At 53.6% G+C, this 27164-nt stretch overlaps 2 protein-coding genes across 2 annotated transcripts in view; one reads left to right on the top strand and one right to left on the bottom strand.

The window, feature by feature from the left end:
* Positions 1-24042, bottom strand: part of OGDH (oxoglutarate dehydrogenase) — a 30951-nt gene extending 6909 nt beyond the window's left edge. Inside the window, exons 1-9 of the mRNA XM_082298334.1 lie at positions 23960-24042; positions 20384-20632; positions 13907-14095; positions 11354-11456; positions 4078-4193; positions 2832-2986; positions 2261-2407; positions 1711-1801; positions 631-810 (exon numbers count right to left, since the gene is read on the bottom strand). Coding sequence (XP_082154460.1) covers positions 631-810; positions 1711-1801; positions 2261-2407; positions 2832-2986; positions 4078-4193; positions 11354-11456; positions 13907-14095; positions 20384-20605 — 1203 coding nt within the window. The 5' untranslated portion in view covers positions 20606-20632; positions 23960-24042. The remainder of the gene's footprint in view (positions 1-630; positions 811-1710; positions 1802-2260; positions 2408-2831; positions 2987-4077; positions 4194-11353; positions 11457-13906; positions 14096-20383; positions 20633-23959) is intronic.
* A 1172-nt stretch (positions 24043-25214) lies between these two features.
* Positions 25215-26520, top strand: LOC309582941 (interleukin-1 beta-like; the record flags this gene model as incomplete). The annotated part of the gene is made up of 6 exons (XM_082298379.1): positions 25215-25283; positions 25370-25418; positions 25503-25689; positions 25796-25966; positions 26076-26221; positions 26308-26520. Exons 1-6 carry the CDS (start codon positions 25243-25245, stop codon positions 26518-26520), a joined length of 807 nt encoding a protein of 268 aa, XP_082154505.1. The 5' UTR covers positions 25215-25242.
* Positions 26521-27164: the final 644 nt, after the last annotated feature.

Genomic DNA, 27164 nt, shown 5'->3' with positions numbered 1-27164 from the left:
AGGCCCAGGAGCTTCAGAGCCACTGACGTTATTTTGTCACCATCCCAGGGCTGGCTGAGGACACCGCCTGCCAGGCGAGGACAAGATCTGTCTATTTACATCCAGCCCTTGGGGTGTAGGAGGGAGGGAAGCACTTTGGATCTCACTCTTCCACTTCTTGGGGTTGGAGACAGGTCTGCAATGAATCACACAGCAAACAGCTCCCCACAGTCCCTTCCCACTGGGGTGTGGAGAGCTGCCTCCTGTTGCCAGCTCCAGCTTTCCCAGTCCCAGGAATGGTTATCTCTAGTCACATTGAGATCCTGCTGCCAAGCCCTCCAAGGTGTGGTGCTTGGACTGCCTTGGAGTGCTCCTCGTGTCCCTGTCTTCCAATAAGGGGTTGTGCATTTGCTGTGCACACAGCCCGGCTTAAGTCAGTTCAGAGATGAAGAAAGCAGCAATGGGAGCCTAGGAGTGGGCAAGCCCCTCCCAAAGTTATCTCCAAAGACAGAGGAGAAGGATGGGGAAGCAAAGTCAGGGTGACAGGAGAGGAAGGGGCACATCAAACAAAGAGCAGACAAGTTACTTCACTTTTCCACCAGCCTGTCTCCATCAAAATCCATTCCCTACATGCATCTGAGCAGCACTCACCTTCTTCCCCTCCGTGTCCCCACAGTAAAATTGCTCTGCCTTAGTCTTGCCTTGAACAACAGGATCAGCTGCTTCCAAATGAGAAGGATTTGCCACCAAGGAAAGGGTGATGTTCCTGTCAGTGACACGGTTAATCCGCCGGTGGTACATTCCCAGGTGGTACTTCACGTCACCGGAGCCCTGGCGGAGGGGAGAAGAGAGTCACCCCCCAGGAGCATGAGTGGCTTTTGGGATGTGCAAGGAGACAGAGGAGTGCTGACCCCAAGGCTGGAAGAGGGGGGCATTTTTTGGAGGTATTGTCACAACACAGCAGGCACTCACTGCAGGAGCTGAACTGGCACCCAGGAAAGCCCTGTTCCAGGTGCCAAACCACCACCAACTTACATGCATCCAGCCCATCTAAATACAGCTGAAGGTGCGGGGAATGAAGCAAGTGTGGTGGGTTTGGCAAAGACCCTGAATAACAGGTGACACTTGTCTGAGCTCTACCCACACTGTGGCAGCACGACCATCCATGGCACCATTCCCAATACGCTGCCAGGTACCCCGTCAGGGCACCTCGAGGCCACAGGCTGCTGCTTTCTCACCCTGAAATCCCACTGAAGGTCATGACAGGATCAAGCCAGCCCAGCCCAGCTTCCCAAAATCCAAATCATCCCAGCTTATGATGCTGAAGCTTTGGAGCATGAGTTTATTGCAGCGACAGAGCTTTTGGAGATGCTTTAGAACCCCGGATGGGGACCAGGGGCACAAATTAACTTCTGCTCCTGGCCACCTTCCGCTCCTCTCTGCATCCACCCCAAGGCTGCTCCATGCCCTGGAGAGCTGCCAACAGCCTAGCCTGTGCTGGAGACACCAGCAGCAGCCAGGGCACACGTCATCCCCAGGACAGGCAAGGACAGACCAGCACTGGCACCTCTACAAAGACTCCCATCACCCAGGTGTGCTTGCAACGTGGAAATCCTTGGAACACCAGTGCCGCTGAGTGACACCAGAAGCAGTGGCACAATCCAGTCACAGCCCTTGGGCACTGCTCAGGGAAGGCAGCAGGAACCCGCTGCAGGCAGGGGAGAAGCTCACCTCATCAGCAGCCTCCAGCTTGGAGTCGAACTGGCAGAAGATCTGCTCCAGCTCTTTCCTGATCACGTTGGCAAGAACATTCAGGCGTCCCCTGCAAAAGCAAGACTGCTGCTGATGGCCATTGAGTGCTGCCAGTGATCTACAACCCCCACTGCCATGGCCCACAACTCCTGCAATGACTGTGGGGTCACCCAGAGATGGAGGCTTCCCAGAAGGAGCCTGAAGATCCCTCAACACAGGGATGGTTTGGCCAACACCACATCCTACACACTTGCTGAGATGCCCCAGAGTGGGCAGGTGCTGGGATTCCACGATGATTCCAGCTCTGCCCTCAAGCCACCACCCCTCTCCAGATGAATTTACAAACAAGCTCGAAAGACTCTGATGAGCAGAGAGCAGCCAAGGTCTGAGCTCTCCAGCTGAGGTTCATCACCAACCAAGACCAGTTAGGTGATGGCAGAAACCAGTGTGCCCACCAGTACCAAACTCTGGCAGTATCTCCCCACCTCCTCCCTACACCAAGCAGCACCATGGCTTGAGGCAAGGTTACCTGTGGGGCATCCCCATGATCACATAATCCACTCCCTTCTCACTTGACTTATCAATAATGGTCTTTAAGGCTGGGATCAGCACTTCACATCCCTCCAGACCAAAACGCTTCTCCGAAGACCATTTCCGATGGAGGAACTCCTCAAACCTAGCAGGCAAAGGGAGGGAGGGATCAGTGCCAGCGCTGCAGTTGAGGGCAGAAACCAGAGAAGGGATGGGAACTGCACGAAGGGAGCCACAGCACTGACTGATGCTCAAGCTGGTACCATGCAGCACACAGCAGTCATTTCAGTGTCTTCCCACAGAGCTCAGCTGGCCATTTCCCCCCACTCTAACACCGTGCTGCACTTGATCCTTATTTTTAGACCTTTTCTTTCAGGATCATCCACATTTGCAGGCTGTTTGCCAGCACCTGAGCCTGCCAGGCTGGCAGCTCACTGGCGTCAATCTGCTCATTAAGCTGATGGCAACAGATGATGTCAAGATGTGACTCAGCTGGTGACTGCATCAGTCCGGATGGGAGCAAACCTCCTGGGGAAGACATGGAGAAGGTGAAGCCCCCCACAGGGTACCTGGTAGAGCGGACCAGCCTGGCCAGCAGCGTGCGCTTCTCTTCATTGGTGAACTGCATGATGCCTGGGGTCTCAAACTTCTGCCGGATCCACTGGCACTGCTCCAGGTCATTGATGAACATGAACTCCACACCAATGTGCTGGCAGTATGCCATCTGCCCCAACGGGAAATGGGGGGCCATCAGACAACAGCCAGGGCTTCAGCACCTCAAACCCCCAAAGGACAGGCACTTGCAGCACCCCATTGGGTCACAGGGCCAGGGGCTCTTCATTCCCCCCTTTACCCTTTAATCCAAAAAGCTCTTCTGTGCCAGCAGAGACACCAACCCTCATGCCTGGCAGCTGGAGGGGGACCCCAGCTGCCAGCCCTGCAACAGCCCTGCTTTAGGAGCCTTATTTGAGTTGCATTCCCAGGAAAAGGGATGCGGCAGGGCAGCTCAGACTGTGCACAAGACCCAGCATCAAGCTGTTTAATTCCCCTTCCCTGAGGGGCCCACAATCAGCCCTTCAGGTCCTTTACATCCACCTCAGAGGAGAGATTTTCCCTCTTGGTGGCATCACCTGTGAGCAGTCCAAAATCCCACATCACAGGGCAGGGGAGAATCAGAAGAAGCTCCTCCCGCAACACATGGGGAGCCCATTCCTGCAGCTGAACTAAGATGTTGGCACAGTTTTGTTTCTTCCAAGGTCAACTAGTCTCAGCAGAGACCATCTGAGCAGCCTGCAGCGTGCCTGAGAGCTGCCTGCAATCAGTCCAAGCACAGGAGGGGATGAAATTCGGCAGAAGAGGGGAACTGCCTGCACGAGCTGGAAGCCCCAGCCCCAGGGGTCTCAACTGCACCAAGACCCTCTGATGGACCCCCATGCTGGACAGTAACACTGCTGCAGTGCCTGGAGAGGGGACCACTGGCCTCCAGCCCACTCCTGTGCTCTGCCAGCACCAGCTGCTGCTTCAAACTGGAAAGCATAGCTGGAGAGGTTTCAAAAAAGGCAATATCCAGTTGCCTGGGGTTTGCTCCACCCTGGGCAAACCAAGTGCGTTGCTGCAATGCAGCAGAAAGCTGGAGGCGATCAGAACTGAGCAGGTTACTCAAGGTGGCTCTTGTGAGTGGAGCGAGTGCTGTGAAGCAGTTCCCAAACTGAAAATCTTACAATGTGCAGGTTGACCCAGGACTTTCCAAAGACAACCGCTCTGCCCCTGTCCCTGGCTGCACAGAGGTCTATGCCAGACCCCTCCCCTCCTCACCTCCAGCCGACGGATGATTTCTCGGAGTGGAAGAGCCGATTCATTTCCACCGATGAAAGTAGTTGTGGGCAAGTGGAAAACTTTGTCGAGGTCAGATTCATCCAGACCGTAAAAGCCTGCAGGATTTGTCATGGGTGGGACAAGCACGAGAAAGAAGGAAGGAAGAGGGCCGGGGATGCCGTCAGGTGCATTTGGGAGAGGTGGGGAAGGGACAAAAAAAAGCAGCATAAAAAAAATAATAAGCATGAAGGAGGTTTATAGGGATAAAAACCAAGCCATAATTAAACAAAAAGACATTAAGCACAGAACAAGGAGTTATTACGGAAGGCACCGCAGGAAATTAACCACAAAGCAATGTATATGCATGGAAACAGGCAATTAAAATCCATGGTGAGTCAGGGAGTTTGGAGCCCCAAGAACACAAAAAATACACCACAAATTGTAACAGAGGGGAGAGAAAAGAAACAGGAATTGAGGAGTCACCGAGCACTCTGGAGGTATTGGCACATGGTGGGAATTAAAAATGGAGTCAACACGGAGAAGGAAACAGTTAAAACACACACAACCAAACAGACAAAACCCCAAGGAGGGAGAGACAAAGAAGAGAAAAGGCAACAGGGCTCTGACAGACTCTCCTGAATAGCTCAGCCTGGGAGCAGGGCGGTCAGCAGCCACTCAGGGGTTTGGCTGCCCAGGTACCCCTTCACCCCAATCAACAGCTTTTTAATTAGAGTTTTTGCCTAGGTCTGCTCAGCAAACCTCCTCCCTTTGGCGCTGCAGCTGAAGGTTTGGAGGCAGCTTATACTCATGGTATGGGGGCTATGGGGAGCTGGGCTGGGCCTGGAGAGGGGCCAAGCAGGCCTCGAGCCTTGGGATTTAGGGCTGCAGGTGAGTCCCACTGTACCCCAAAGCCATCAGAGGTGCCTCACTACCCACTGAAATTCATGGTTGTCTTTGGGGAAACTGAGGCACAGAGGAGGAGGGACAGTGCTGACCTTGCTGAACTGATGCCGAAAGGCAGAAGCAGGGCCAGGAACTGGGGAGTCCGAGGACCCTTCTGAAGCAGGAGCTTGGATGAAGGAGTGGGTCTACAGCCCTGGCACCTCTCTCGGTCTCCTGCTCATCCCTCCCACGCTCCCAAACAAAGCCTGGTCCCAAGGTGTTTCCTAAACCCAGGGCAGGAGCTGCAGAGGAGACACATACCACTACTCCTCCCAGCTTCCTCCAAACCAGCCCAGGATCCCATCTGGGGGTTCTTTTAGAGAGGGGATGGGGAACATCATCTAAACACTGCAGGGCAGTGTAACCCACCTTCCTCATGGAATGGGAGGCAAAAAACTGGCCCTTCCTGCGCTGGCCCCTTCCCTGAACTCCATCTTAAAAGTCTGTCCCTTGCTGTCTGGTCAGGAACAGACAGTGAGCAGTAGACAGCCCAGTCCCTGGAAGTGTTCAATGCCAGGCTTGGAGCAACCTGGTCTAGTGGACTGGATGGTGTGAAAGGCCCCTTCCAGCCTGAGCCAGTCTGTGATTCCATGACGATGGGGCTGGTCATGGCTCATCCCTGTGCAGCCTTGAGGGGCAATTCCAGAGACTGGGAACACTCCAGTCAGCCTGTAGTGGACACATTCCTGGCTGCCACTGCTGTCCATCCCCTCTGCTGCTCACGCCACCCTCCTGGACACCAGAGTCCCAGGAGAGGGAACAAAGCCCGGCCCCAGAAGCTCTGCTCTGGAGCTATGCCTAGGAACATTGAACCAGGCAGGAGTTGAGTTTGGCCCCATGCCTCTGGGGCTTCTCTTTGGTTCCCATGCAAAGAGAAATCCGGGAGAGAGGCAGCAGGGAGCATCCCACACAAACTTCCTGTTGAAGGGTTTCAGGGAATCCTCAGTAATTTGCTGAAGCTTGCAGACCTGCAGCACAAGGTTTTGGCTTGTTCTGCTGTGATGCTTTGAAGACACCCTGGCACACTTTAGGGAGTATCAGATTTTACAGGGAGTTTTAGGACATCTAAGCATCTTTGCTTCTGCTTTGCTGCAGCCTGCCAGCTCTAACAACACTCAGTATTTATAGGCAGCAACACCATTGGACGGAGGAAGACAAGGGACAAGCTGCCAAATTTTCCCTGCGAGAAAACCAGGAGAAGACAGATTGGATTTTTAGGAGCCTTGAACCAATGAGGGAGATTGAGGCCTTGTAAAATTAATATTCACAACAAAACATGTACTCTAGCAAGCCAGGCATGCAAACATGGTATAGAAAAGGCCAGCAAGGCTCAAAACGAGGACTTCTACAAGGCAAAGCGCCACTAACCACACACCTACATCAAGACTTTGAGTAGAAATTAAAAATAAAACATGTTGCAAAACTCAGGAGTGGTGGGAGATGGGAGGGGTCCACTTTACCAGCTCAGTTCATGCCCAGAATAACCTATTCAAAGAGAGTCCTGCACTCCAGAGGGTTAAGGGCTCATTAATTGCATACCTCCTACTGTTAACACTCTCAGCCGCTCCTTGAACACTGCGAGGTCTGGGGGGGCAGGGAGGGAGGGGGTGCAGAAAGGGAGAAGATAGAGAGACGCAGTCAAAGTTAGTAAAAAAACCCTGGAACCGTGAAAACTAGTCATGGAAAGCACAAGTCAAAAAAATACAGTATTTAAAATACAGTCAAAATCCATCAGAAGCAAAAGGGCAAGGATGGAGGATGACTACACACTAGGCAGAAGAGAAATCTTAGTGGGAAGTCTGATGAGAGGAGGGAGGAGCAGGAGGGGAAGGGCGGCATCTGACACTGGGGAGCAGTTGAGCTGCATGGTTTGAGATCTCCTCTCACACCTTGATGGGAGAGGGGGTGGCCTAGCATCCTCATCTGCCACGACCAAAAGCATCCTGCCAAGCTGCATCACAGGGAGTGGGACCCTCTGCAGAGCAGGGAGCTGCCTCCCACCAACACCTGCTCCACAGGGTTTGCTCTGCTCGTGCTACTGGGAGGATTTCAAGGTCAGCCCAAGAAGGTAAGGGTGCTGCCTTTGCACAGAGGAGGAGGACTGGGGTGTTAATAAGCAGGCAGCTCACGAGGCAGGCAGGCACAGCCGTCTCTTCTGGAGCATGCTCGGTGTGGGCAAGCAGACAGCACCAGCGCTGCCTGCCTGGCTAGCTTAGGTGACCCAATGCCTCAATCTCACCTGGGTTACAAAAAAGGCCTTGGAAACACTTGTCCTTTGGGTCAGCAGGGAAAATCAGACAAAGTGGGGAAAAGGAAGATGGGAGCACTTCAAGCCCAGCTCCCTGCAGGGGCTTGCCTGGCTCTTCCTGAGCTGGAGGAGGATTTCCATCAATTCCCCTTGGCATGAGGCAGAGGCAGCTGCCTTCCATGGGGAGAAAGACAGACAGACAGCCTTCCACAGGGAGAAAGACAGGCGGACAGACACACACAGCCTTCCACACACCACCCAGATTTCAGCGTGCTAAGGTACTATTTCTTTCTTTCTATTTTCAGGTCATACTGAGTTCCTGTAGTCATCCTGTCCTTGTTTTACACACTTACCATGCCAGACCAGCTGCAGTGAAAGATCAGGATGAGATTACTTTGTTTTTTAAATAGAAAGGACAAGAGAAAGGGGAATTTGGTGGCTCGAGCCCTACCACTCCTCTGACTGAGTAGCCCTGGGCAGGTTTTCTCCCTCTGACAATTTTCCCAAAGATCACACTGCTTAATCCAAAGAGGGCTTCCAAACCAGAACCAAACCAGTTGCTAAACAAAAGGCAATTGAGAAGAAGGATCAATTTCTGAGACTAACCATCCAACTCCTTTGAATCACAGCACTGTCACTTAAACTGTTGGCAACAGTGATCACACCACAAAAGCTGACCTTTAAAGGACTTCACTGTTCAGAAAGAGGAAACAAGATTGTTTCCAAGTTTCAAAACCACTCCTGTTATTAAGTGCCCTGTCAAGTGTCACATACTCTTTCAAAGCAAAAAAAAGCCAGCAGGATCTGCTTAGAAATTGGCTTTTTCTGCCACAAGCAGGCGACACCCAACCTCAGGCCCAGCTGGAGTTCTGTGTTCTGCACCACCGCAGCTCCTTCCCCACTTCCTGAACACTATTGGCAAGCTAAGTTCACCCAGTTATAGTTAGGATTGACCAGATGAGGTTTTCCAAGATAAGAATACCAGGGGGAAATCTACTCAGTATAAATAATACTTACAGCAAGATAAAAAAAAAAGTCCTTTGCTAAGCTCTAGCCACCTGAGTCTGGGGTTCTACACCAAGACACAGCCTCAGCATGAGCTGGCAGCTGCCACCATTGTTATCTTGCCCCCAGATATTTATAATCATTATTTCCTATGAATTCATGGATTCCTGGGAAGCAAATCAACACCAGCAGCCACAATGACAGGTATTTTAATATGAAAGCCCCAAAGGAACAGAGATTAAGCTTAAGGGCTTGCTCAGACCCATGCTGAGGTTCCTTCCAGCCAAGGCCTATGGACTAGCCATGCCTGAATGCTTCCCACCACGGTGAGCCACACTAGGACACACTGCTTGGCTCGTGGCAACTCACCCCGGGGAAGCAGGAAAAATGGAGCCTTGACTGCTTCCCCTGGATGATGGCTGGCGCTGCCAGGAAAGACTTGCTCTTGGATCACACTGGGCTCTGCGTCCTCTGAAGCCAGGATATGGCTGGAACATACCTAGCTCCTGAGGAACCAGCAGACTCAGCAGCTCTCTGAGCTGACTTTCCCTCTGAACTGACCTTCCCCTCAAGCAGACCTGTGAGTTTAATGTACAAGTGGAGAACAGTAAGGAGCAGTGTCTCTCAAGGCTCTCTACTGGGATCAGTAGGGTTTAATTCCTCCATCGATGACATGGACAGTGGAATGATGGGCACCCTCAGCCAGGTGACACCACTGAGTGTTGCAGTGACATGCTGGAGGGACAGGATGCCATACAGGACATACATACTTGGACAGGCGGGAAGAGAGGGACTATGTGAACTTTGTGAAGTTCAACAACGCCAAATGCAAGAGCCGGGGCAATCCCCAGTCCCAGGATGGATGGATGGATGGATGGATGGAAAGCAGCTTTGTAGAGAAGGATTTTGAGGTCCTGGTGGATGTGAAGCTGGACATGAGCCAGCCACGTGCACTGACAATCCAGAAATCCATACATGTCCTGGGCTGCATCGGAAGTGTGACCAGCAGGCTGAGGGGAGGCGTTCTACCCCTCTGCTTCACTCAGGTGAGACCCCACCAGTGCTGCCTCCAGCACTGGGGTCCCCAGGGCAAGACAGACATGGATCTGCTGGAGCAAGTCCAGAGGAGGCCACAGAGATGCTTGAAGGCCTGGAACCCCTCTGCTATGGAGACAGACTGGGAAAGCTGGGGGTGTCAAACCTGGAGGAGAGAAAACTCCAGGAAATCCTGTTGTGACCTTTCAGTGTATAAAGGGACTTACAGGAAAGGAGCAGAGAGACTTTTTACCAGGGTTTGCAGTGCCAGGACAAGGGACAAGGGTTGCACACTGACAAAGGACATGGCTAGATTGGACATAAGGAAGAAATTCTTCCCCGTGAGGGTGGTGAGGCCCTGGCACAGGGTGCCCAGAGCAGCTGTGGATGCCCCATCCCTGGAAATGTCCAAGGACAGGTTGGACAGGGCTTGGAGCAACCTGGTCTAGTGGAAGGTGTCACTGCCTGTGGCAGTGGGATTAGACTAGGTGACCTCTTAAGGTCCCTTCCAGCCCAGACCATTCTGTCAGTCTATGACTTCCTGAGCAGCACGGTAACTCTGCTCCCCACACCCAGCTCCCTTTCCTGCTGAGGGACAGCTGTCACTGCCACCACTCACAGCTGACTCTCTCTGGGTTTCATCCAGGCCCTGCTCTACTCTCAAAAGGGATATGCATCCACCAGGCGTAAGGCTTCAGGGCTCTCCTCCCCTGCTCTGCTTCAGAACTGTAGTGCCCACAGCAGAGGCTAAAAACCCTGAGCTGGAAAAGCCTTTCCTCATCCTCTCCACTACCCAACCATGGTAAGTGACTCCAAGTTCACCTAAAAAGTCTCCCTGCTTTCCTCGCAGTGCTGACTATGAGCACGTCTTCTCCCACAGCTGGGTTCACAGCCATCATCTCCCCACCTCTTGCCATCAAAATATCTCAGGCACAGGACATGCTCCAAGCTGGAGCTGGACTGCCCCTGAGGTTCAGCCAAGGTTTGGTCCTCCAGAGAAGCATGTCAGAGTCCAGACTGTGGGATGAAGCAGCTTCCTCACCATGCAGTGAACTGGTCCAACCAAAACCTACGCCCTTCCCTACCGCTCCTGGTACACTGTAATCCTGTTGGAAGGTCCAGCAGGTCCAGGGCTGGTGTCCCTGTGCTGGCAGACGAATAAGGAATCAAGGTGATTTACATGCACCGTGCATTCTGATTGGCTGGTTCAATTGGCGAGGTTAGTAATCATCACTGCTGTTCTACTCTACGTTAGGAGCAGGAGCATGCCTCTGGAGCACTCGGAGTGCCAGGGAACCACCCTGGGAAGCACCAGTGAGGTGGCAGAGTTCAGCAACCTCATCTTGGCTGGGAGAATGGTAGCAAACTACAGAAATCAGCTCTAAGGCACATGGAGAGGTGCTGGGTTTAAGCACTTTCAGGTCAGGATTTCAAGTCCTGCGGACCACACACACACTTCTGTACAACACCCATGCAGCTCTCACTCAAACACATTTGGATTTCCGCCTCTCTGCTTGGACAGGAATGCATCCCAAAGCTTCCTTGTTATGATCACCAGTAGGGACTCATAGCTCAGTCTTGGAAAAAAGGCAGCTAAAGGATTTAGAGATGCTGGGGCAAGCTGGAAGTTCAGGAGGGCAGCCTCAGCCCTGCAGAGATGAACCCAGTACATTCACCCCCAGCTCTGAGGGTCCCCAAGTGCAGCAAGAGGAGCTGAGAGAACAGACCTCCAGCTCTCACCAACACAAAACCTCTCTGCTTTGCAATTCCAGAAGATGCAATTGCTTCCAGCCCTTCTGGGCTTTTTGCTTCTGGGTCAGCACGATCAGTGATGGCACTGGCTGAAGAAACATGAGCTGAGTACTGGGGTGACAGCCGGAGGGTGGCAGGACTGCACTGCTGCTGCTGCTGCCGGCAACTACAATTTTAGAGTGATCATTACTAAGGAAACTTCAGACCCCCGACTTGTGAAGCAATCTACCTAAGAAGCTGTGAAAGAGAGGGGAGCTCAAGCAATGCAGCACCAACTGCTCTCAAAGCCCTCACCCAGTTTGTCTGTGGATGTGATAATATCGGCTGGAAGGGAGGAGTCCAGATCTGCATCCAAGATGCCCAGTGGATCGAGTTGTGCTACATGATGCCCTCGAATCTATGAAATGCACCAGGAATGGAAAGGAGAACAGGAACCAAAAGGGAGAGAAAAACAAAAGAGGGGAGGGGTAAAAAAGTTAAATTACATTAGAATTAATTTGCAGAGTAATTCTCACCGACGTTTGGAGAAACAGTTACTGGTGCATCATCAAAATTTACACAACTAATGCCGAGAGGATCAAGCTTTGCAATGTGGTGACCCCTGACCTGGAAGCAACAACACAGATTAGTCATCAAAACAAGTGAATTGAAGAAACATTCCTAAAAAAAAAAGAAGTTAGAAAATTTCATTCAGACTTTCCCTCTTCACATTTTGTGCAGAGCTACCCCAATTCTAGCTGCAGCTGAAGCCTGGAGAAGTTGGGTTTAGTGTCACCTACAGCACACAGGAGAGTGCCAGCAGCCAGCAGGACTGCTCTACCTCACACCAGGTTTGGCAGGGGTACGGGGCGATGGCAAGCTCCTGCACAGCAGAGACAGGGTGTAAGGGTCTCCTGATGCTTTCCCAGTGTCCAACTCGAGCAGCTCCTCTCTACAGATGCAGTAACTTCACACTGATGATCTCCTCCTAAGCATCACAGGCACATGAAGAGGCAATTTGCCCAGAGAAGCTGTGGTTGCCCCCTCCCTGGCAGTGCTCAAGGCCAGGTTGCAGCATGTGCCTTGTGGAACAACTTGGAAGGTTGCAGTAGGTGTCCCTGCCTATGGCAGGGGGGCAGCAGGGTGGAACAAGAGAAGCATTAAGGACCCTTCCAATACAATGTATTCTGGGATTATATGAATTCTTCCCTGTGAGTGTGGTGAAGCCCTGGCACAGGTTGCTCAGAGAAGCTGTGGCTGCCCCTGGATCCCTGGAAGTGTTCAAGGCCAGGCTGGTCCAGGCTTGGAGTAACCTGGCATAGTGGAAGGTGTCCCTGCCCGTGCCAGGGAGGTGGGAACCAGATGGTCTGTAAGACCTCTGCCAAGCCAAACCACTCTACAACTCAAAAGTAATAATGACTTGGACATGCAAACACAGTTGCAATTAAGGAGTCCTCACTGATGCCGCAGCAGAGTAGTAATTGCTCACCTATAATTACAGGGAAAACCAAGCTCGATCCAAGCAAGAAATTCTTGTGTGATGTTTTAAGTAGGTTACCAATCACATGCAGGGCTTCCTTCACCTTCCTACTCTTTCATACCTCCATATACCGTCCTGAACCTCCCCACCTGCACATCCCGCTGCAGCTACAGCTCTACTGTGACACCAGGGCACGGAGGGAGGTGGATTTCTCACTACAAATAGCTTAGAAAAATACATCCAAGAGCCATCATCTTCCTGCGCTGCCATTCAGAGCCCAAAGAAGAGACGAGCCTGCTGAAGAGGTTACTGATTTTGTGTTCAAATCACTGACTTTGAGCTTCTGCCTCCAACTACATCAGTCACTGCATGTTCAAACTCGGCGTCTGCCCGCTTGTTCCACTGGCAGGGGCTGCCTGAGAGCTGGCAGGGTGCTCATCTCTCATGGAATCAGCCATGCAGACCCTTGCAAACAGGTCCCGATGCTGACATCAGCACTGCAGTTGCAGAGGCAGGCAGGGCAGGGGCACTATCTTGGAGCCAGAGAGCAAGGCCAAGGCTGGGCAGACCTTTGGACTCGCCCAGTGCTATAGTTCCTGCCCTAACTCACAGCCTTTTACACTGGATTTTCCCCATACCTCAGCAGGAACACAACTGCACAGCACTGCAAGTGCTTCATCACAGGAACCCGTGAGAAGCTCACGGTCACAACTGCACAGCATCTGGGTTCATTAACTTCTCACCACAGCCATAATTACAGCCCCCATACTTGATAAACCAGAGCACAACAAAAAGTAAAACTGTAACACAGATGTAGAAACACATTTAAATGTCCTCCCAAGTTAAAATACTTGCTGGCCTTCCCCCAGCCAGAGGATGTTTCTTTCCTGCTCCAAATTCATTTCTCCCAGAAGGCTGACTTGACAGCATTGGTCTGAGCTGCAGCCCATCAGCACCAGAGGCCTCTATCAGGTTGCGAATCACATGGCAACGTTTCCTGAGCCTTCCTTTTAGGACCTTGGAAGTTCTGTCAGCAACAGGGGGGAAGCAGGATGGGTGCTCCATGCCACTGCTAAGCATGGCAGGAGCCCACGGCACAGGAGCAGCATTCCAGAAGGCAGCAAACTACCCTGTGTGGACAAGACCTCCCCTTCCCTGCCACCCTGTTTGGATGACAAAGCTTTAATCTTCCTATTGTCTGGCAAAGCATCAGCTGAGCTTCTGCCCCAACAGATCAGCTGCTCCTATTCCAAACCAGGCAGCCCAGCTCCTATCCTGCGTGTTCTCCATGCAAACACGCGGATCACTCACACTAAATCCAGCCCCCCTCAGCCACCGCAAGCCCCTCTACAAAGGACGCGACCCTCCTCGGCACAAAGTCCACCTACCTGATATGCCCTGATGAGAGACTGCACTGCAAGATGGTCCTCCACCAGTTTATCCACATTAGGCTGTGCCTGAACCAGGGACTGGGCTTGGGACAGGGTGGAGAGGCTGGTAGTCAGTGGAGGGGGGCTTTGGTAAGCAGTGCCTGGAGCAGCTCCAGCATTGGCGTTGCGAAAAAAGATGTCCCATGACTAGAAAAAGGAAAGAAGAGAGGTGAGCAGGGTCATCACTTGCAGCCCAAACACCTCCTCGGCTGAGGTTACAGAGGTCTCAGCTCTACTGCCAAAGCAGGGGACAGAGCTGCCTCCTCCCCTGTACCTCAGCTCCATGCAGCCACTGCTGAAGGCACCCACCTGCCTTGAACAAAAAAGCACTAAAGCTCTCCCACTATTCCAGCTACATCACTGTCCCACTTCCCATCCATACAGATTGCTTCTCTTGGCATGAGGCCAACACCAGAGCCACCCCTCTCTTGGCAGTGGCACCCAGGACAGGACACAGTGATACCCCGTCCCTTGGCTCTGCTCTCAGAACCGCTGCTCTGAGCAATGAGCCCCAGCCTGGACTTCCAGCCCATTTCCCTCTCCCCAGGGGAAGCCACTGCCCTCTAAATACCCCAAATATTTTCTGAAAAATATTTTGGCCTTGTAATCAAATACACCTCTTCATCTTTCCATGGTCTGAATGGTCTGAGACCTAAATCAACACATCAGCTGTGTTGTTCAGCCCTCAACCAGCAATGGTTTTCTTTTTCTACCTCTTCTTCAATTTTTCCCCATCCTTTTGGTGACACCAATGCCAGCACTATGGAGGTACTCCCATACCAGCTCTCCCATGCCCAGAATGAGGCAGCTGCCAACAGGCTCTGCTCCTGTTCCCTCTGCAGATGGGCATTTTTAGGTGTTAAGAAAACAAACCAAAACACTTGGAAAGGAAAAAAGCCCTTGACAGACTTGGTGTACTGTCATACTTTTCCAGCACCATCTGAAAAACCTGGAAGTGTCCCAGGCCAAACCCAAGTTAACCTGTCTCCTTGCAGAAGCACCAACAGATCTGGGGAAGGAGAGAGCCTGGCCAAACAAAGTCCAAGCCATATCCTCCTGTCACGCTTGTGCCTTGTCTCATGTGCCGCCAGATGATGGCAAAGGATGAGGGCACAGCAGAACAGCAGCTGTGTGCCAGCACAGACCCAGGAAGCTAGCTAGAGCAAACAAATCCCGTGGGATTTGCACGCTGGTTTCAGCCCAAGGCTCTCTCCACCGACTGGGAGCTTGGCATCCTGCACCTTGGAGGGCACCAAATACAGCCTTGGCGATCACAGATGGGCAAAGCCCAGCCAGCCACCCCCAAAGTGTTTAAATGAGGTAGAAAAGTGCCCTCAAAGCAGGGTTTGTTTGAGGCAGAAAACAGTTTTTGTCCCCTGGAAGCAGCGTGGGGAGGACTGAAAACCTGCCCTTTGCTGGAGTTGCCTCAGCTCAGCTGCTCCCCCCAAGAGCTCCTCCAGTTGCAGCACCCATCACATGTCCCAGGAAGGTATTTCCAGCCCCAATTTACCCAAGCACCCCATCGCCCCACCACATGACTGCACAAGGTGAATAAATTTAGAAACAGGTCATGCTAAAGGAACATAAATAAAATCTGGAACATTTTGACACTGTAACTGATAAACAATCACTCCCCCAAGGGGAAAAAAAAAGGGAAGACAGAAAACACCCAACCCTCTTCTGACTGCTAAAGGAAATTTCAGTGGGAAACGAGGAAGATCTGCTTTATGTTCCATCCCTGCTCTTCCCTTCCCCATGCTCACAGAGCTCCTGGATGCCCCCAAAGCCATCAGCTCCTGCAAACGGAGGGACAAGGACCCAGGGATGGGCTCTGTGCCCTTGGGATGGAGAGGAACCTGGCTGGCTGCTTTGCTCCGTGGTTTAAGGTTGTTTCGTGTACTGGCAAATAAAGACAGGCAAGAGCAAAGGAGTACCTGTCAACCTGGGAGGGGGCTGGGGACAGGGACGGAGCCAGGGGTGTCGCCTTTATAACCTTCTCCCTTCTGCCATTCATACCTCTTGGAGTTGCAATTTGCTTCTGTTTTGGAAGAGAAAGTTCACTTTAAACTCTGCAAACAAGGTGTGTCACTGGCTGGGTCAGCTTGGGCACTTTCACTGAGTGCTTTATTGCCTCACAGAATGATGTCCGGATGGCACAGGGCAGGCTAGGGCCCTGGTAAGTGCCAGAAAAACATCACCTTTCAACCTGCTGATGTGGTCTCGAATTCAAGAGAATCCAAGGGCCGTCCCAAGAGTTTCTGGGGAGCACAGAGGTGCCTCTGGAGCTCACATCTCCCACGGGAGAGGCCGAACAGCCCCATCAGAGTTATCCTGTTTTATCACAGGAAGGAGAACTTTGCCTTAATCCAGCATTTGACAAAGGTAATGGCAGTAATAAACTCATGGGATTACTCCCCTCTGACTTCTCTGTGCCCGTGGCAACTCTGTGAGTGCTCCACTCACTTTTATACATTGTATAGACACACACAGGATGTAAGATACATAGACACACATTTTGGGTACAAGAGAGCTCAGATTCAGGGCATTTTTAGACAGTCCCACAGACACAACACAAAGCATTAGTCTGCACTGGCTTTCCCAGCGCTCTTCCATGCACTGGCAAAGCGGGATTGGTGAGCCAGCTGTCTGCCACACACCAGGAGAGTTCAGGCTTTAGAGGGATCCTGAGCTCGGTTCTGTGAGTGGAGCTCAGGGCTGGCTCCTCTATTGGGAACAGCCCCAAACCAGCTCACCAAGCCAAACAAGCACCTTCTACGAGACTCAGCTCCCAAAGAAGGGTGTGGGCTCATACTGTCATGTCCCAGCTTCCCAGCTTGGAGGTCAGGCATGCACAGCAAGAGGAGAGGGGTGACATTTCCTATCCACTGCAGGCAGTGAGGGTGCTGCAGGCTGGGAGGTGCATAAGGGACACACAGCTTCCACCTCCAGCTCAGGCTGCTTCCTGCTCCTTCCCCTGCCATGGGCTCCAGAAGCACCAACCCTGCTTGGCATGGTCCGCAGGGAGAAGAAGAGGAATATCAGAACTTAAGGCTGAAGGAGGAGAAGTAGCCTGAACCAAATTTAGGGCAGGTAATCTTTGCTGAGAGCAGGCAGTCAAGCAGCAACCAATGGGCTCATGCTATGCACACTGCCGTGTCCCTTATCAGCCTAGACAAGGACCTTCAGTTTTCTGAGCTGTGATGGGCTCACCCCTTTTCATTTAAAATCCCAAACACTGGCATGTTAAGGAGTCTGTGTTAAGGGCTGCTTCACGTACAGATCCATGAGGAGAGCTGGGTCCCTGTCCCCTGGTTCAACCCAAACTCCAGGGGTGCTGCTTAAGGAAGCTGAACCTACCCCAGGTGTATGCAGGTACCACCCACCTGCAGCCACAGCTCTTTGGCCACCTTCCCCGAAGCACCCATGAGCTTGCTTAGGATATGGGAAGACAGTGTGGTCTGTGCCAAGCACCCAAGATGGTCAAACAGGGGGCAGGAGGATGGTGTCCCCACATCCACAGGATGAGGTCCAGGAGCAAGCAGCACCGACCCTGTGGTAGCCCTCTGGCACCCATCCCCCATGCCCTCATCTCCCCTTTCTCCCACTCTGCTCTGATTTTTATTATTCTATTGTTACTATTATCCAACTCTGCTCATCGGACTTTGAAACTGGAGTTCAGCTAAAGGATTCCATGCAGAAAATTCCCTAAAATAACCTATTTTTTACCTTCCCTATTTTAAGCAAGCACTAAAGCTTGTTCTGCAGTTTAAACCCCTGGTGTCTACAAGGAGGAAATGCATTCAGTGTGCTCAGCTGGGATCACCACATCAGCTGGAAGCCTCAGAGGTTTTTGGTGACAACAGCAAAGACACCCCAGCTCTTCCCACTTGAATGTGTCCCTCCCTAGCGGGACACAGCACAGCGAGGAGCAGCTGGTCTCTGTGCTACACAGGGACAGAAGAACCTCAGCCAGGTCCGCGTGACAGCGTGACTCCTTCCAAGAGCTCCACCCTATGATCTGACCCTTCATCTGGCAGGATGGAGGCCAACGCTTATCAAGGACAGGAGTGGCACTTTCCTCCCCCGGGAGGGCACACAGGCTGATGAAGACTGCGAGCCAGCATGACCAGAGATGGCTGCAAGCCCAGCCCGAGCACAGCAGCTCAGCATCCCACGAGGAACAGGGGACCCATGGAAAAGTGAAGACAGGACAAACGAGTGCAGACAGGACAAAGGAGTGCAGAGAGGAGCTGCAAAGGAATCTTGGTAAACAGGTCAGTGGAACGAGGTGGAGTCCACGCAAGAGACAAGGCCAGAATGAGGCCAAGTGCACCAGGAAGCACCGGCAAAGTCCACATCAACACATGCATCAAGCCCACCAAAAGTTCTGGGACCTGGAGCTGGATTTTGTAGGATCACAGAACGGTTTAGGTTAGAAAGGACACTCAAAGGTCATACAGTCCCATCTCCCTACTCCAACCCCTTTCTGTCAAGCAGGACTCCAGCTTGGTTTTGTTGGAAAAGCAGTCTTTGAGACTTGCTTTTTTCATCATGAGTCTCAGGTTTGCTTCCTGGAAATGGCAAGACTTCATTTCATTTCATTTCATTCACTGATCTTCCTGCTGTCACAAACGAGTCCCAGCCACGCAGGAGGAAAAATCCTCTGTCAGTTACTCTACTGCTCTCTGAGCACTGGAAGTACTTCCAGAGCTGTTGATTTCCAGGGGATCAGTCACCCAGAAATCACACACTTGGAATCCTTCACCATAAACACTGGACTTGGGGCCTGGAGAGGTGGTGAAAGCTCCACCCTTACAGAGGCTCAAAACCTGACTGCACAAGGCCCCAGGTGACCTGGTCTAGCCATGAAGATGGATGTCACCAACAAGCCAGAGGCCACCTCCAAGCTGGATGCTTGGACAGAAGCTCCAAAGTCTCCTTCCAACCTAAATTCTCCTCCAACTTCTTCAGCCAAGTGTGCACATGCCCTGCCTGCCTACAGACAGGCTGACAAGCCCCATTAACAAGGAGACAAGCCCAGAAGCAAACCAGAAGTCTGGCCACAGGACCCAAATTCACTTCCCAGCCAGCTTCCATGGTCAGTGCTGATGTTTACTCTCATATCCACTCGGAGTGACTTTCAAGACTGTCCAGAGTCTGGAATCAAAGAGCTGGTACCATAGCACGACTCTCTGCCAAAGACATGATTGTTGCTGGGACAAGGTGGTGTAACGCTCACTTGTTTTTAAATCAAGCTACAGTATTTAAGCTCATGGCTTTTAATTCAATATCGCACCTCTGAAGGAGGGGCTGTACCATGTGCTTGGGCAGCTCCCGAGTCACTATTTGCAAAGGGCACAACCCAAACTAAGATGTTTTGTGACTTCCGATTCTGTCGTTTGGCTCAGCCGTCTGTTTCCCTCCAAAGAAGCATGAAGTCAACATTTTTTGTGAAAATCCTACGTTAAGAACGTTTTAGCACCTACATTTTGGATGGGTGGGATCAGTGCCATTGAAAACACATCCACACTGCCATGAGTGCTGGGGCATAGGATTCCTTATACCCCTGGTTGCTCATTCACTCATTCTATCCTGGTTTGCACATGACTCATGAATAAAGAAAATCCCTGCTCCACATCAGGACATGTTCAAAACTGTCCTAAAAATCCCCTGGGTAATGCTGAGACTTAGTCACTAGAGGAACATTTTCCTTGTGAAACACTGGGAATGGGGAAAAATGCTGTCAGGTTTCAGAACTCCTCCTCCCAGCTGAGCCCTCACCTGCTGGGCTCACTCTTGCTGGAAGAGCTTCAGGGATCCAGATCAGGACAGACCTCTGCACATACTGCCCACAGCTGGATTGTTTTCCCAGTTTGAAGTTCAGGAGCAGCTGGTGGGAATTCCTCTGGCCACCAGACCTTGTCCCCCTCTTGGTCTGCAGATCAGCAGTCTGGCTTTACACACACAAGCTCAAAGCCAAGCTTAGCTACATCTGCCCCAACACAGAACACCACCCGTGCCTGAGACAAAAAGGAAACAAGTCACAATGTGGAGAATACCCTCCTTGGCCCTCTTCCCCATCCTCCACTCCAGAATAAACCCTCTTGATAAGCCACCAGAGATGGAAAAAATACAGTATTGGGAGCTTGCTACAGGTGGATTCCCAGAAGCCATTCCTTGTATCCGCTTGTGATCCAGGATGCTGCCCGTGTCCCAAGCCCACGGCGTTCCCTCTTGAACAGAAAAAGCTCCTCTTGGCTCTTGCTCAAGGAATCACTGCTGTTTCTTTTGGGCAAAGTGAGGCAGAAGGACCGTCCACAAACGTCTGGCCCCTACAGATGAATTCACTCCTCCTCAAGAGCTGGCACTTACCTGCACCCACTGCTCAGACACACAGAGAAGTGAAGGTGACGTCCTGGCAAGGTTGATCCTTACCTTATGTACACTTTTGGGATTTTCCAGCCAAGCATAATACATTTCCTCCACATAGTTAGAACTAGTCCCACTCAGAAACGGTTCAGCAGCCACCGGTGCACTGTAGCACCTGAGCTGTTGGAACGTCCTAGGTGCTGCCGGTCTGTGCTGGGAAATTGTCTTTACAGTCTGTGAGGCCGTCAACGGCCTCAGCTTTGCCGCACAAGTCCTTAAGTTAAGCATTTTTGTCCTGTTGCCTCACACAAGTTCCTGTTGAGAGAGAACAGAAAAGTGGGTTACGAATAACTGCAGGAGAGCACTGAACAGAGACCACCCCCTCCCCTGAGCACGGAGAACTGAGCTTAGGATCAGTTTCTAATTTGGATTCATCCATCCACCCTGTCTCACAGCCAGGTGCCTCACGGCTTGGAAATGCAGTTTACGCTCAGTACACTTGGCATGGCCAGGTCTGCCTCTCCCATCCCTGGCAGCGTGGCATCATCATCTCCCCTGTCATGACAGTGCGAAGCAAATTTGCTTGCTGGGTACCCAACACTGGCTTCGAAGGAGCCGCTGCACACCAAAGCCACCCACATCTCTTAATTTCAGCTTCTTCCATCGCTCTGCCTCCCAGGTAGGTCTGGGCTTCAATTTCTGTGACCACTCTGCTTGGCCGAGGTTTTCTTCTTCTTGGTTTGTTGTGACGTGCACCAGGATAAGGCTGGGAACAAACCATTTACAGGGGAAAGTGCTTGCAAAGTAGGGGTATAGTACTGCAAAGCACTTGAGAAGTGGACTCCAGGACAGACTGCTTCTCCTCAAAAGCCCACACCCAAGAATGTCAATGCAGATGAAAGACCCAGAGAGGGACTCTCCCCTGCTCAGAGAACCCAGAAAAGTAACCCAGAGCCGGCGTGGGACCTTTGAGAGCTCCCAACTTGCAGCTTTCAGTAGGGCATGTACCGGGAGGCCTGGGGTTAGCCAGGGGGTTGGCCACAGGGTCAGCCATGGGGTTTACACACATCCAACCAACCAGCGCAGCCCAAGGAAAGCACTGGAGCAGGATCATCCCGAAGGAAGTGCAGGCACTTGGAGCTGCTCTTCTTGGAGCTGCTCTTCTTGGAGCTGCCCTTTCCACCCAGCTTCTCCCGCAAGAGGCAGGACCCAAGGCTAGAGGTGACCCAGCTGGCTGGTTTCCATATCCCAGAAGAGTTTAACGAGCAGCAGCCCAATGTCAAAGCACTTATCATGCGTTCGCCAGATTAAAAAGAAATTTCACAAGGGACTAGAGAAAACAACACACCTCCATGGCCAGCGTTTTGCCAGCCAGCCTTCCAGGTTTGTCTTGCTGAATCTAGTTCAGACACTGATCTCTTCTCAGTAACAGGACCCGAGGGTTGTGTCAGGGGAGCTTTAGGTTAGGTATTAGAAAAAGGTTCTTCACCCAGAGGGTGTTTGGGCACTGGAACAGACTCCCCAGGGAAGTGCTCAAAGCACCGAGCCTGGCAAGACTTCAAGCAGCATTTAGACAACGCTCTCAGGCACAGGGTGTGACTCTTGGGGATGGTCCTGTGCAGGGCCAGGAGTTGGACTTGATGATCCTTGTGGGTTCCTTCCAGCTGAGCATATTCTGCGATTCTGTAGTTCTGTCTGCCTGGCATGACAGCGCCTACACTTCCCATCACAAACCATAAGGTTTTGGTTCAAACAGCCTGAGGAAGACCCAGAGTCACCTGAATTCAGCCAAAGTGTTTGACAGATTTACCCATAGGAAAAAGGGAACCACTTGTCCTTTCCACCCTGCCCACAATCACACCTGGCAAGAAAGGTGCAGGACCACAAGTGCCACAGCACTGGGGATTCACCCTCTTCAGATCTGCACAGCATAACACACACAGGTATTTATCTGAAAGGCTGAGAAAGTCAGGGATGTTCAGTCTAGAGAAGAGAAGGCTCCAGGGAGACCTTAGAGACTCTCCCAATCCCTAAAGGGGCTCCAAGAGAGCTGAGGAGGGACTTTAGACAAGGGCCTGGAACGACAGAACAAGGGGGGTTGGCTTCCCACTGCCAGAGGGCAGGGTTAGATGGGATACTGGGAGGAAATTCTTCCCTGCAAGGGTGCTAAGGCACTAGCACAGGTTGCCCAGAGAAGCTGTGGCTGTCCCATCCCTGGAAGTTCAAGACCACGTTGGATGGGGCTTGGAGCAACCTGGGATAGTGGAAGGTGTCCCTGCCCACGGTGGGTGGGGGGGGGAGAGGTGCAACTGGACGATCTTTCAGGTCCCTTCCTACTCAAAGCATTCCACAATTCTGTGGCATTTCAGAGAGTCAACTGAATCAGGTGCCAGAGCACAGGCATGCATATGGCAGGGAAAAAGCTTTAGGACAGAAGCAGCATCAACATCTCCAGTTTCATGTCCAGTTTCGGTGTTGTCACTCAGCAGCATCCAGCGACCTCTCAGGAAAACAGTGAGGTTAATGCCGGAGGTTGACCCAAAGCAAGCAGAACTAGCTTTGAGGATCCTCTTTGAGGATCTCTTGCAGGAACGGTTGGCTAGGAGCCTGGACAGAGACAAGACAAGCTTGGAGCTGGGATAATTGCAAGTAGGATCAAAATACAGAACCAGAAGCAAAGACGTAGTAAACCGAGCCTGAGATAAGGGATATCAGGGTCAAATAGGAATGCAAAGGTCACACTGGGAGTGATGACTGAGGAAAGTGCAGAGGGGCAGCCAGCCACAGCCCAAACCTCACCAAAAGGTCAAACCTCAGGAATACCCACAACAGATGACGGCCCAGAGCTCACCAATAAGCAGATTAAAGTGCTAAATGTGACCCACCCGCAATCGGGATGGGGACGTCAGCCTAGATGGCGGGTACTTGGGAACGACTTGGAATTTAGGAACGCGTCCTAGGTTAAAAACAGCATAAACTCCACTTTCCAGGAAGCAGCGGGGCCACAGCCACCGGCTGCAGCCACAGCCGATCCAGCACCGGGCACCTCCGGGCCCGCGGCGGGCGAGGGCCTCACGGCGGGCGGGGTCCGGGGCAGACCCTCTGTGGCCGCTACACCGCCGACCCCGGCCCACCAGAGCCCACCAGACATCGCCAGGGAGCGCCGCGGGCTCGGACGGCATCCTCCGACCGGGCAAACGGAACGAAGCGGCCCTGCCGAGAGGGCGCGGGGGGGACCCGTGAGGCGCGAGGCGGCCCCGCGTGCCGGCGGGCGCGGGAAGGGGCAGCGGGACCCCCGCCCCGCCCCCGAGAGCGCGCCAGGACCGCCCCCGCCCCGCGCCCCCCAATCACCGCCCGCCGCCGCCGCCCGCACTCGGCGCTCCGCGCCGTCTATAGGAGCGGAGCCAACGGCTGGGCTCTGCCATTGGCCGCACGGCTGTCCGTCTCGCCACAGCCCCGCCCCCCGGCTCCCCTCCTCCCAGGCGCCCGGGCGGCGCCAAGGACACCGGGGCGCGACCGCGGGCCCCCGGCCCAGCGCGGCCCCCGGCGCGACCCCCGCCCCGCCCCGGCCCCGGCCCCCGCTCCCGGCCCTCCGGCCCGGCTGGGTCCGGCCCCACCGTCCGGCCCTGCCGTGGAACCCACCGGCACGTCCGCACAGCCCGCTCGTGGCCCCGGCTCTGACAGCGGCCCCGCTCTCTGGCCCCGCCCCGCCCCGCCCTTGCGTCACTACGCCGCGGCGCCCCGCCCCTTTTGCCCCGCCCTTCCATCCCGGCCCAGGGCGGCTGCGCCGTCGGGCGGGGAGCGCCGGGCCGGGCCGGGCCGGGCCGGGGCAAGGCCCTGGCGGGGCCTGGGATCCCGTGTGGGGTCTGGGGACCCCCGGAATGGCCAGAGAGTTCTCACCGTGGCCTGGAGACCCTTGGTATGGCCTGGCAACACGCACCGTGGTCCATGGCCCACAACCCTCGTCATGGCTTGGTGACCCTCACCGTGGCTTCAGGACCCCAACCGTGGCCTGGGGACCTCTACCACGGCCTGGGGACTTCCACTGTGTCGTGGAGGACCCCTTGCCCTGGGGGACCTCAGGCCTTTGGGGACATCCCAGGAAGTGTGACAGCCAGCGGATGCTCAGCAGGGCACAGGAAGTGCTCCGGGAGCTCTGGGTTTCTGGCAATTTCCTGACACTGAGTCATGGTGGTGCCAGTCTCGGCCCCAGGAGTTGTGCAGGGCTGGACGGCACTTTCAGGAAGTGAAACAGGTGCCAGGAAAGCACCCCAACAGCCCAAGTCCACGCAAGCCCGGCCACGCACATCCCCGGCCCTCCCCAGCATGGTGCAATCTCCGGCACACTGGATGGACACGAGGATGAGGGGTGTCCCTGAAGGCCATGGCCCTGGAGGCCATGTCCCCAGGGTGGCATGCGTGGGCACAAGAAACCGAGGGGACAGGAGGGTCCTGCACCCACTGGTGCTGGAGCAGTGGGGACAAGAGGGGTGACAGAGGGCACACAGCTGGCCATGGCACCAGGGGTCTGGGCAGTGCAGAAGGAAGCTGTGGGGAAGCTTTGGCTCTGCCCCACACCCCAGCTCCGGATCATTCACTGCTCTGCCCCACACTCTGGTCCTGGAGCATCCCCTGCTCTGCTCCATGCTCTGCCTCCCCACTGCACTGCTTGGGGGCAACCAACCCCTCCAGCCCTCCAGTCTCAACAGAGTAATTGGGCAAAACTGGGCATTGCGAAACCTGGAAATCCCACTCTGACAACGCTTCCTTCTAGAGACTCTTGAAAACCAGCCCCACTGACGCCGGGCTCAGAGAGCAGCCAAGCAGCCCTGCAGGCGGGACAGGCAGGAGCAGGCAGCCAAGCGCCTCAGCAGTTTGCAGGTGCTGTGAAGTCTCTGCCCAGGACTCTGCAGCCAGTGACGGCAATGGCATTCGTCCCTGATTTGGACACACTGGAGAGCAGCAGGTAAGAACAGATGTGCCAGAGAAGACTTTGGGGATGTGATTGCTGCGTTCCTGACCCTGGCTTCACCATCTCCCTTTGCCTTTCAGCCTGAATGAGGAGACGTTGTATGGCCCCAACTGCTTCTGCCCACAGAAGGTAACGCTGGGGTGGTGGGAGCAGTGGGGTCCGTGTGGTATGGAAGCCAGGCTCTCACTCTGCATCCCCTTTCCTCCCCAAAAGCCCCAACTGGACTTGGAGGTGACATCGCCTGGGGTGGGCATCCAGGTGGCAGTGACAAAAGGACACCTTTCCAGGACCTTTCGCCAGGCTGCCGTCCTGGTGGCTGCTGTGACCAAGCTCCTAAAGCAGCCGTCGCACAAGGACTTTGCCGATAGTGACCTTGGCAGCTTCTTGGACGATATCTTCGGTAGGAGGGTGATGTCAGGGGTGTCACTCCAGCCAGAGGATACTCTTGGGGGATACTCTTGGACCTGGGAGCATCAGCGTCCCCCTGACTGTCTCACTCCCTACAGAGCCCGTCTCCTTCCAGTGCATCAAGGGCAGTTATACTGGGGCACCCGTTTTCCGCTACACTCGCTCCCAGTCCTTTGACATCCTGGACATTGACCATAAATGCTTCGTACTGGAGTCACCCACCCAGCTGGTGGCACTGCACCTGCAGGGACCTTCTGCTGGACGGAAAGGTGAGAGCATATGGTCCCGTCCCACCGTCCCTCTCCCCAAACCCAGGACCATCCAGGAGCTGACCCACAATCCCAGGACCGCCTATTTACCTGTCCCTTCTCTCTGCAGTGAAGCTTAACATCGCTCTGTACCGTCCCCGGTCATCACAGGGCAGCCCAGGGTCTGGAAGGGTGCCGGTGGCATTGGGTATCAAGGGCTACCGGCTCTACATGTCATGTGTGATGAGTGGCACCAAGCCCGTGCTGCAGCTGGAGGTGAGCAGGGGGTCCCACCAGTGTGTCCTCTGTGGGGCTGGGGGCTCTATTCCACCTTAACTCCCATTTCACCTCCGTGGTTATAGGAAGCAGATGTCAGGAGGGATATTGAGAGTGTGGAGCTGACCCGCTTCATCTTCTATCGCCTGGACAGCCCAGCTGAGGGGACCACCCGCTTCGAGTCGGCTGCCTTCCCCGGCTGGTTCGTTTGCACATCCCTGCAGCCCCGCCAGCCTGTCAGCATCACGAACACCCCAGACCAGGTGAACATTGCTACCTATGAGCTGAGCGGGCGCTGAGGACCCTGCATCAACCCAACCAGCAGTCACTGGTTTTCAGGCTGTATGTACTAAGTACAACCCCCTGGGACGCAACCCCCCTCCCCATCTATTTCACGTGAAATAGCAGCTCTGGGCCCCATGGGCTCGAGCCACCCCAATCTGTATGTATGTATGTATTTATTTATTTATTGTATCTGCCCATTGCTTTTGTACTTACTTATTGTGCCCTCTTATTTATGATTGCTTTTAACTTATATGTGGATGGAGGTGGAAATAAAAAGTTTTCTAGGACAGCATTGCTCAGCTCATTGTTCATGTGGGATAGGGTTATGGATGGGAAAATCCTTCTGTTTTGGCTGCTTTTTGGGTGAAAACCCAGGGAGTGGGTGGCCACCCCACGGCCCAGGAACCATCCTGACTTGGTCAGACCCACGCAGGACCCTCCACCACCCTGTCTCCATGCCCACACCACAGCTGGGAGGTGACTGGGGTGGGCATCCCATGGTGGATCCCCAGCAGCCCTGGCAGCCACCTGGAGCTGTCACCTCTGAGCCAGCTGCTGCCAGCACATGGCATGGTGGACCACAGCACGGCAGGACAATGAGTGGTGTGGCGTGGCATTACAGGGTGTGGCATGATATCACATAGTATGATGTGGTGCA

The sequence above is a fragment of the Coloeus monedula genome, assembly GCF_965178545.1.
Source record: "Coloeus monedula genome assembly, chromosome: 28".
NCBI lineage: Eukaryota > Metazoa > Chordata > Aves > Passeriformes > Corvidae > Coloeus > Coloeus monedula.
Note: the sequence above shows the minus strand (reverse complement) of the source record. Positions and strands in the feature narration are given on the sequence as shown.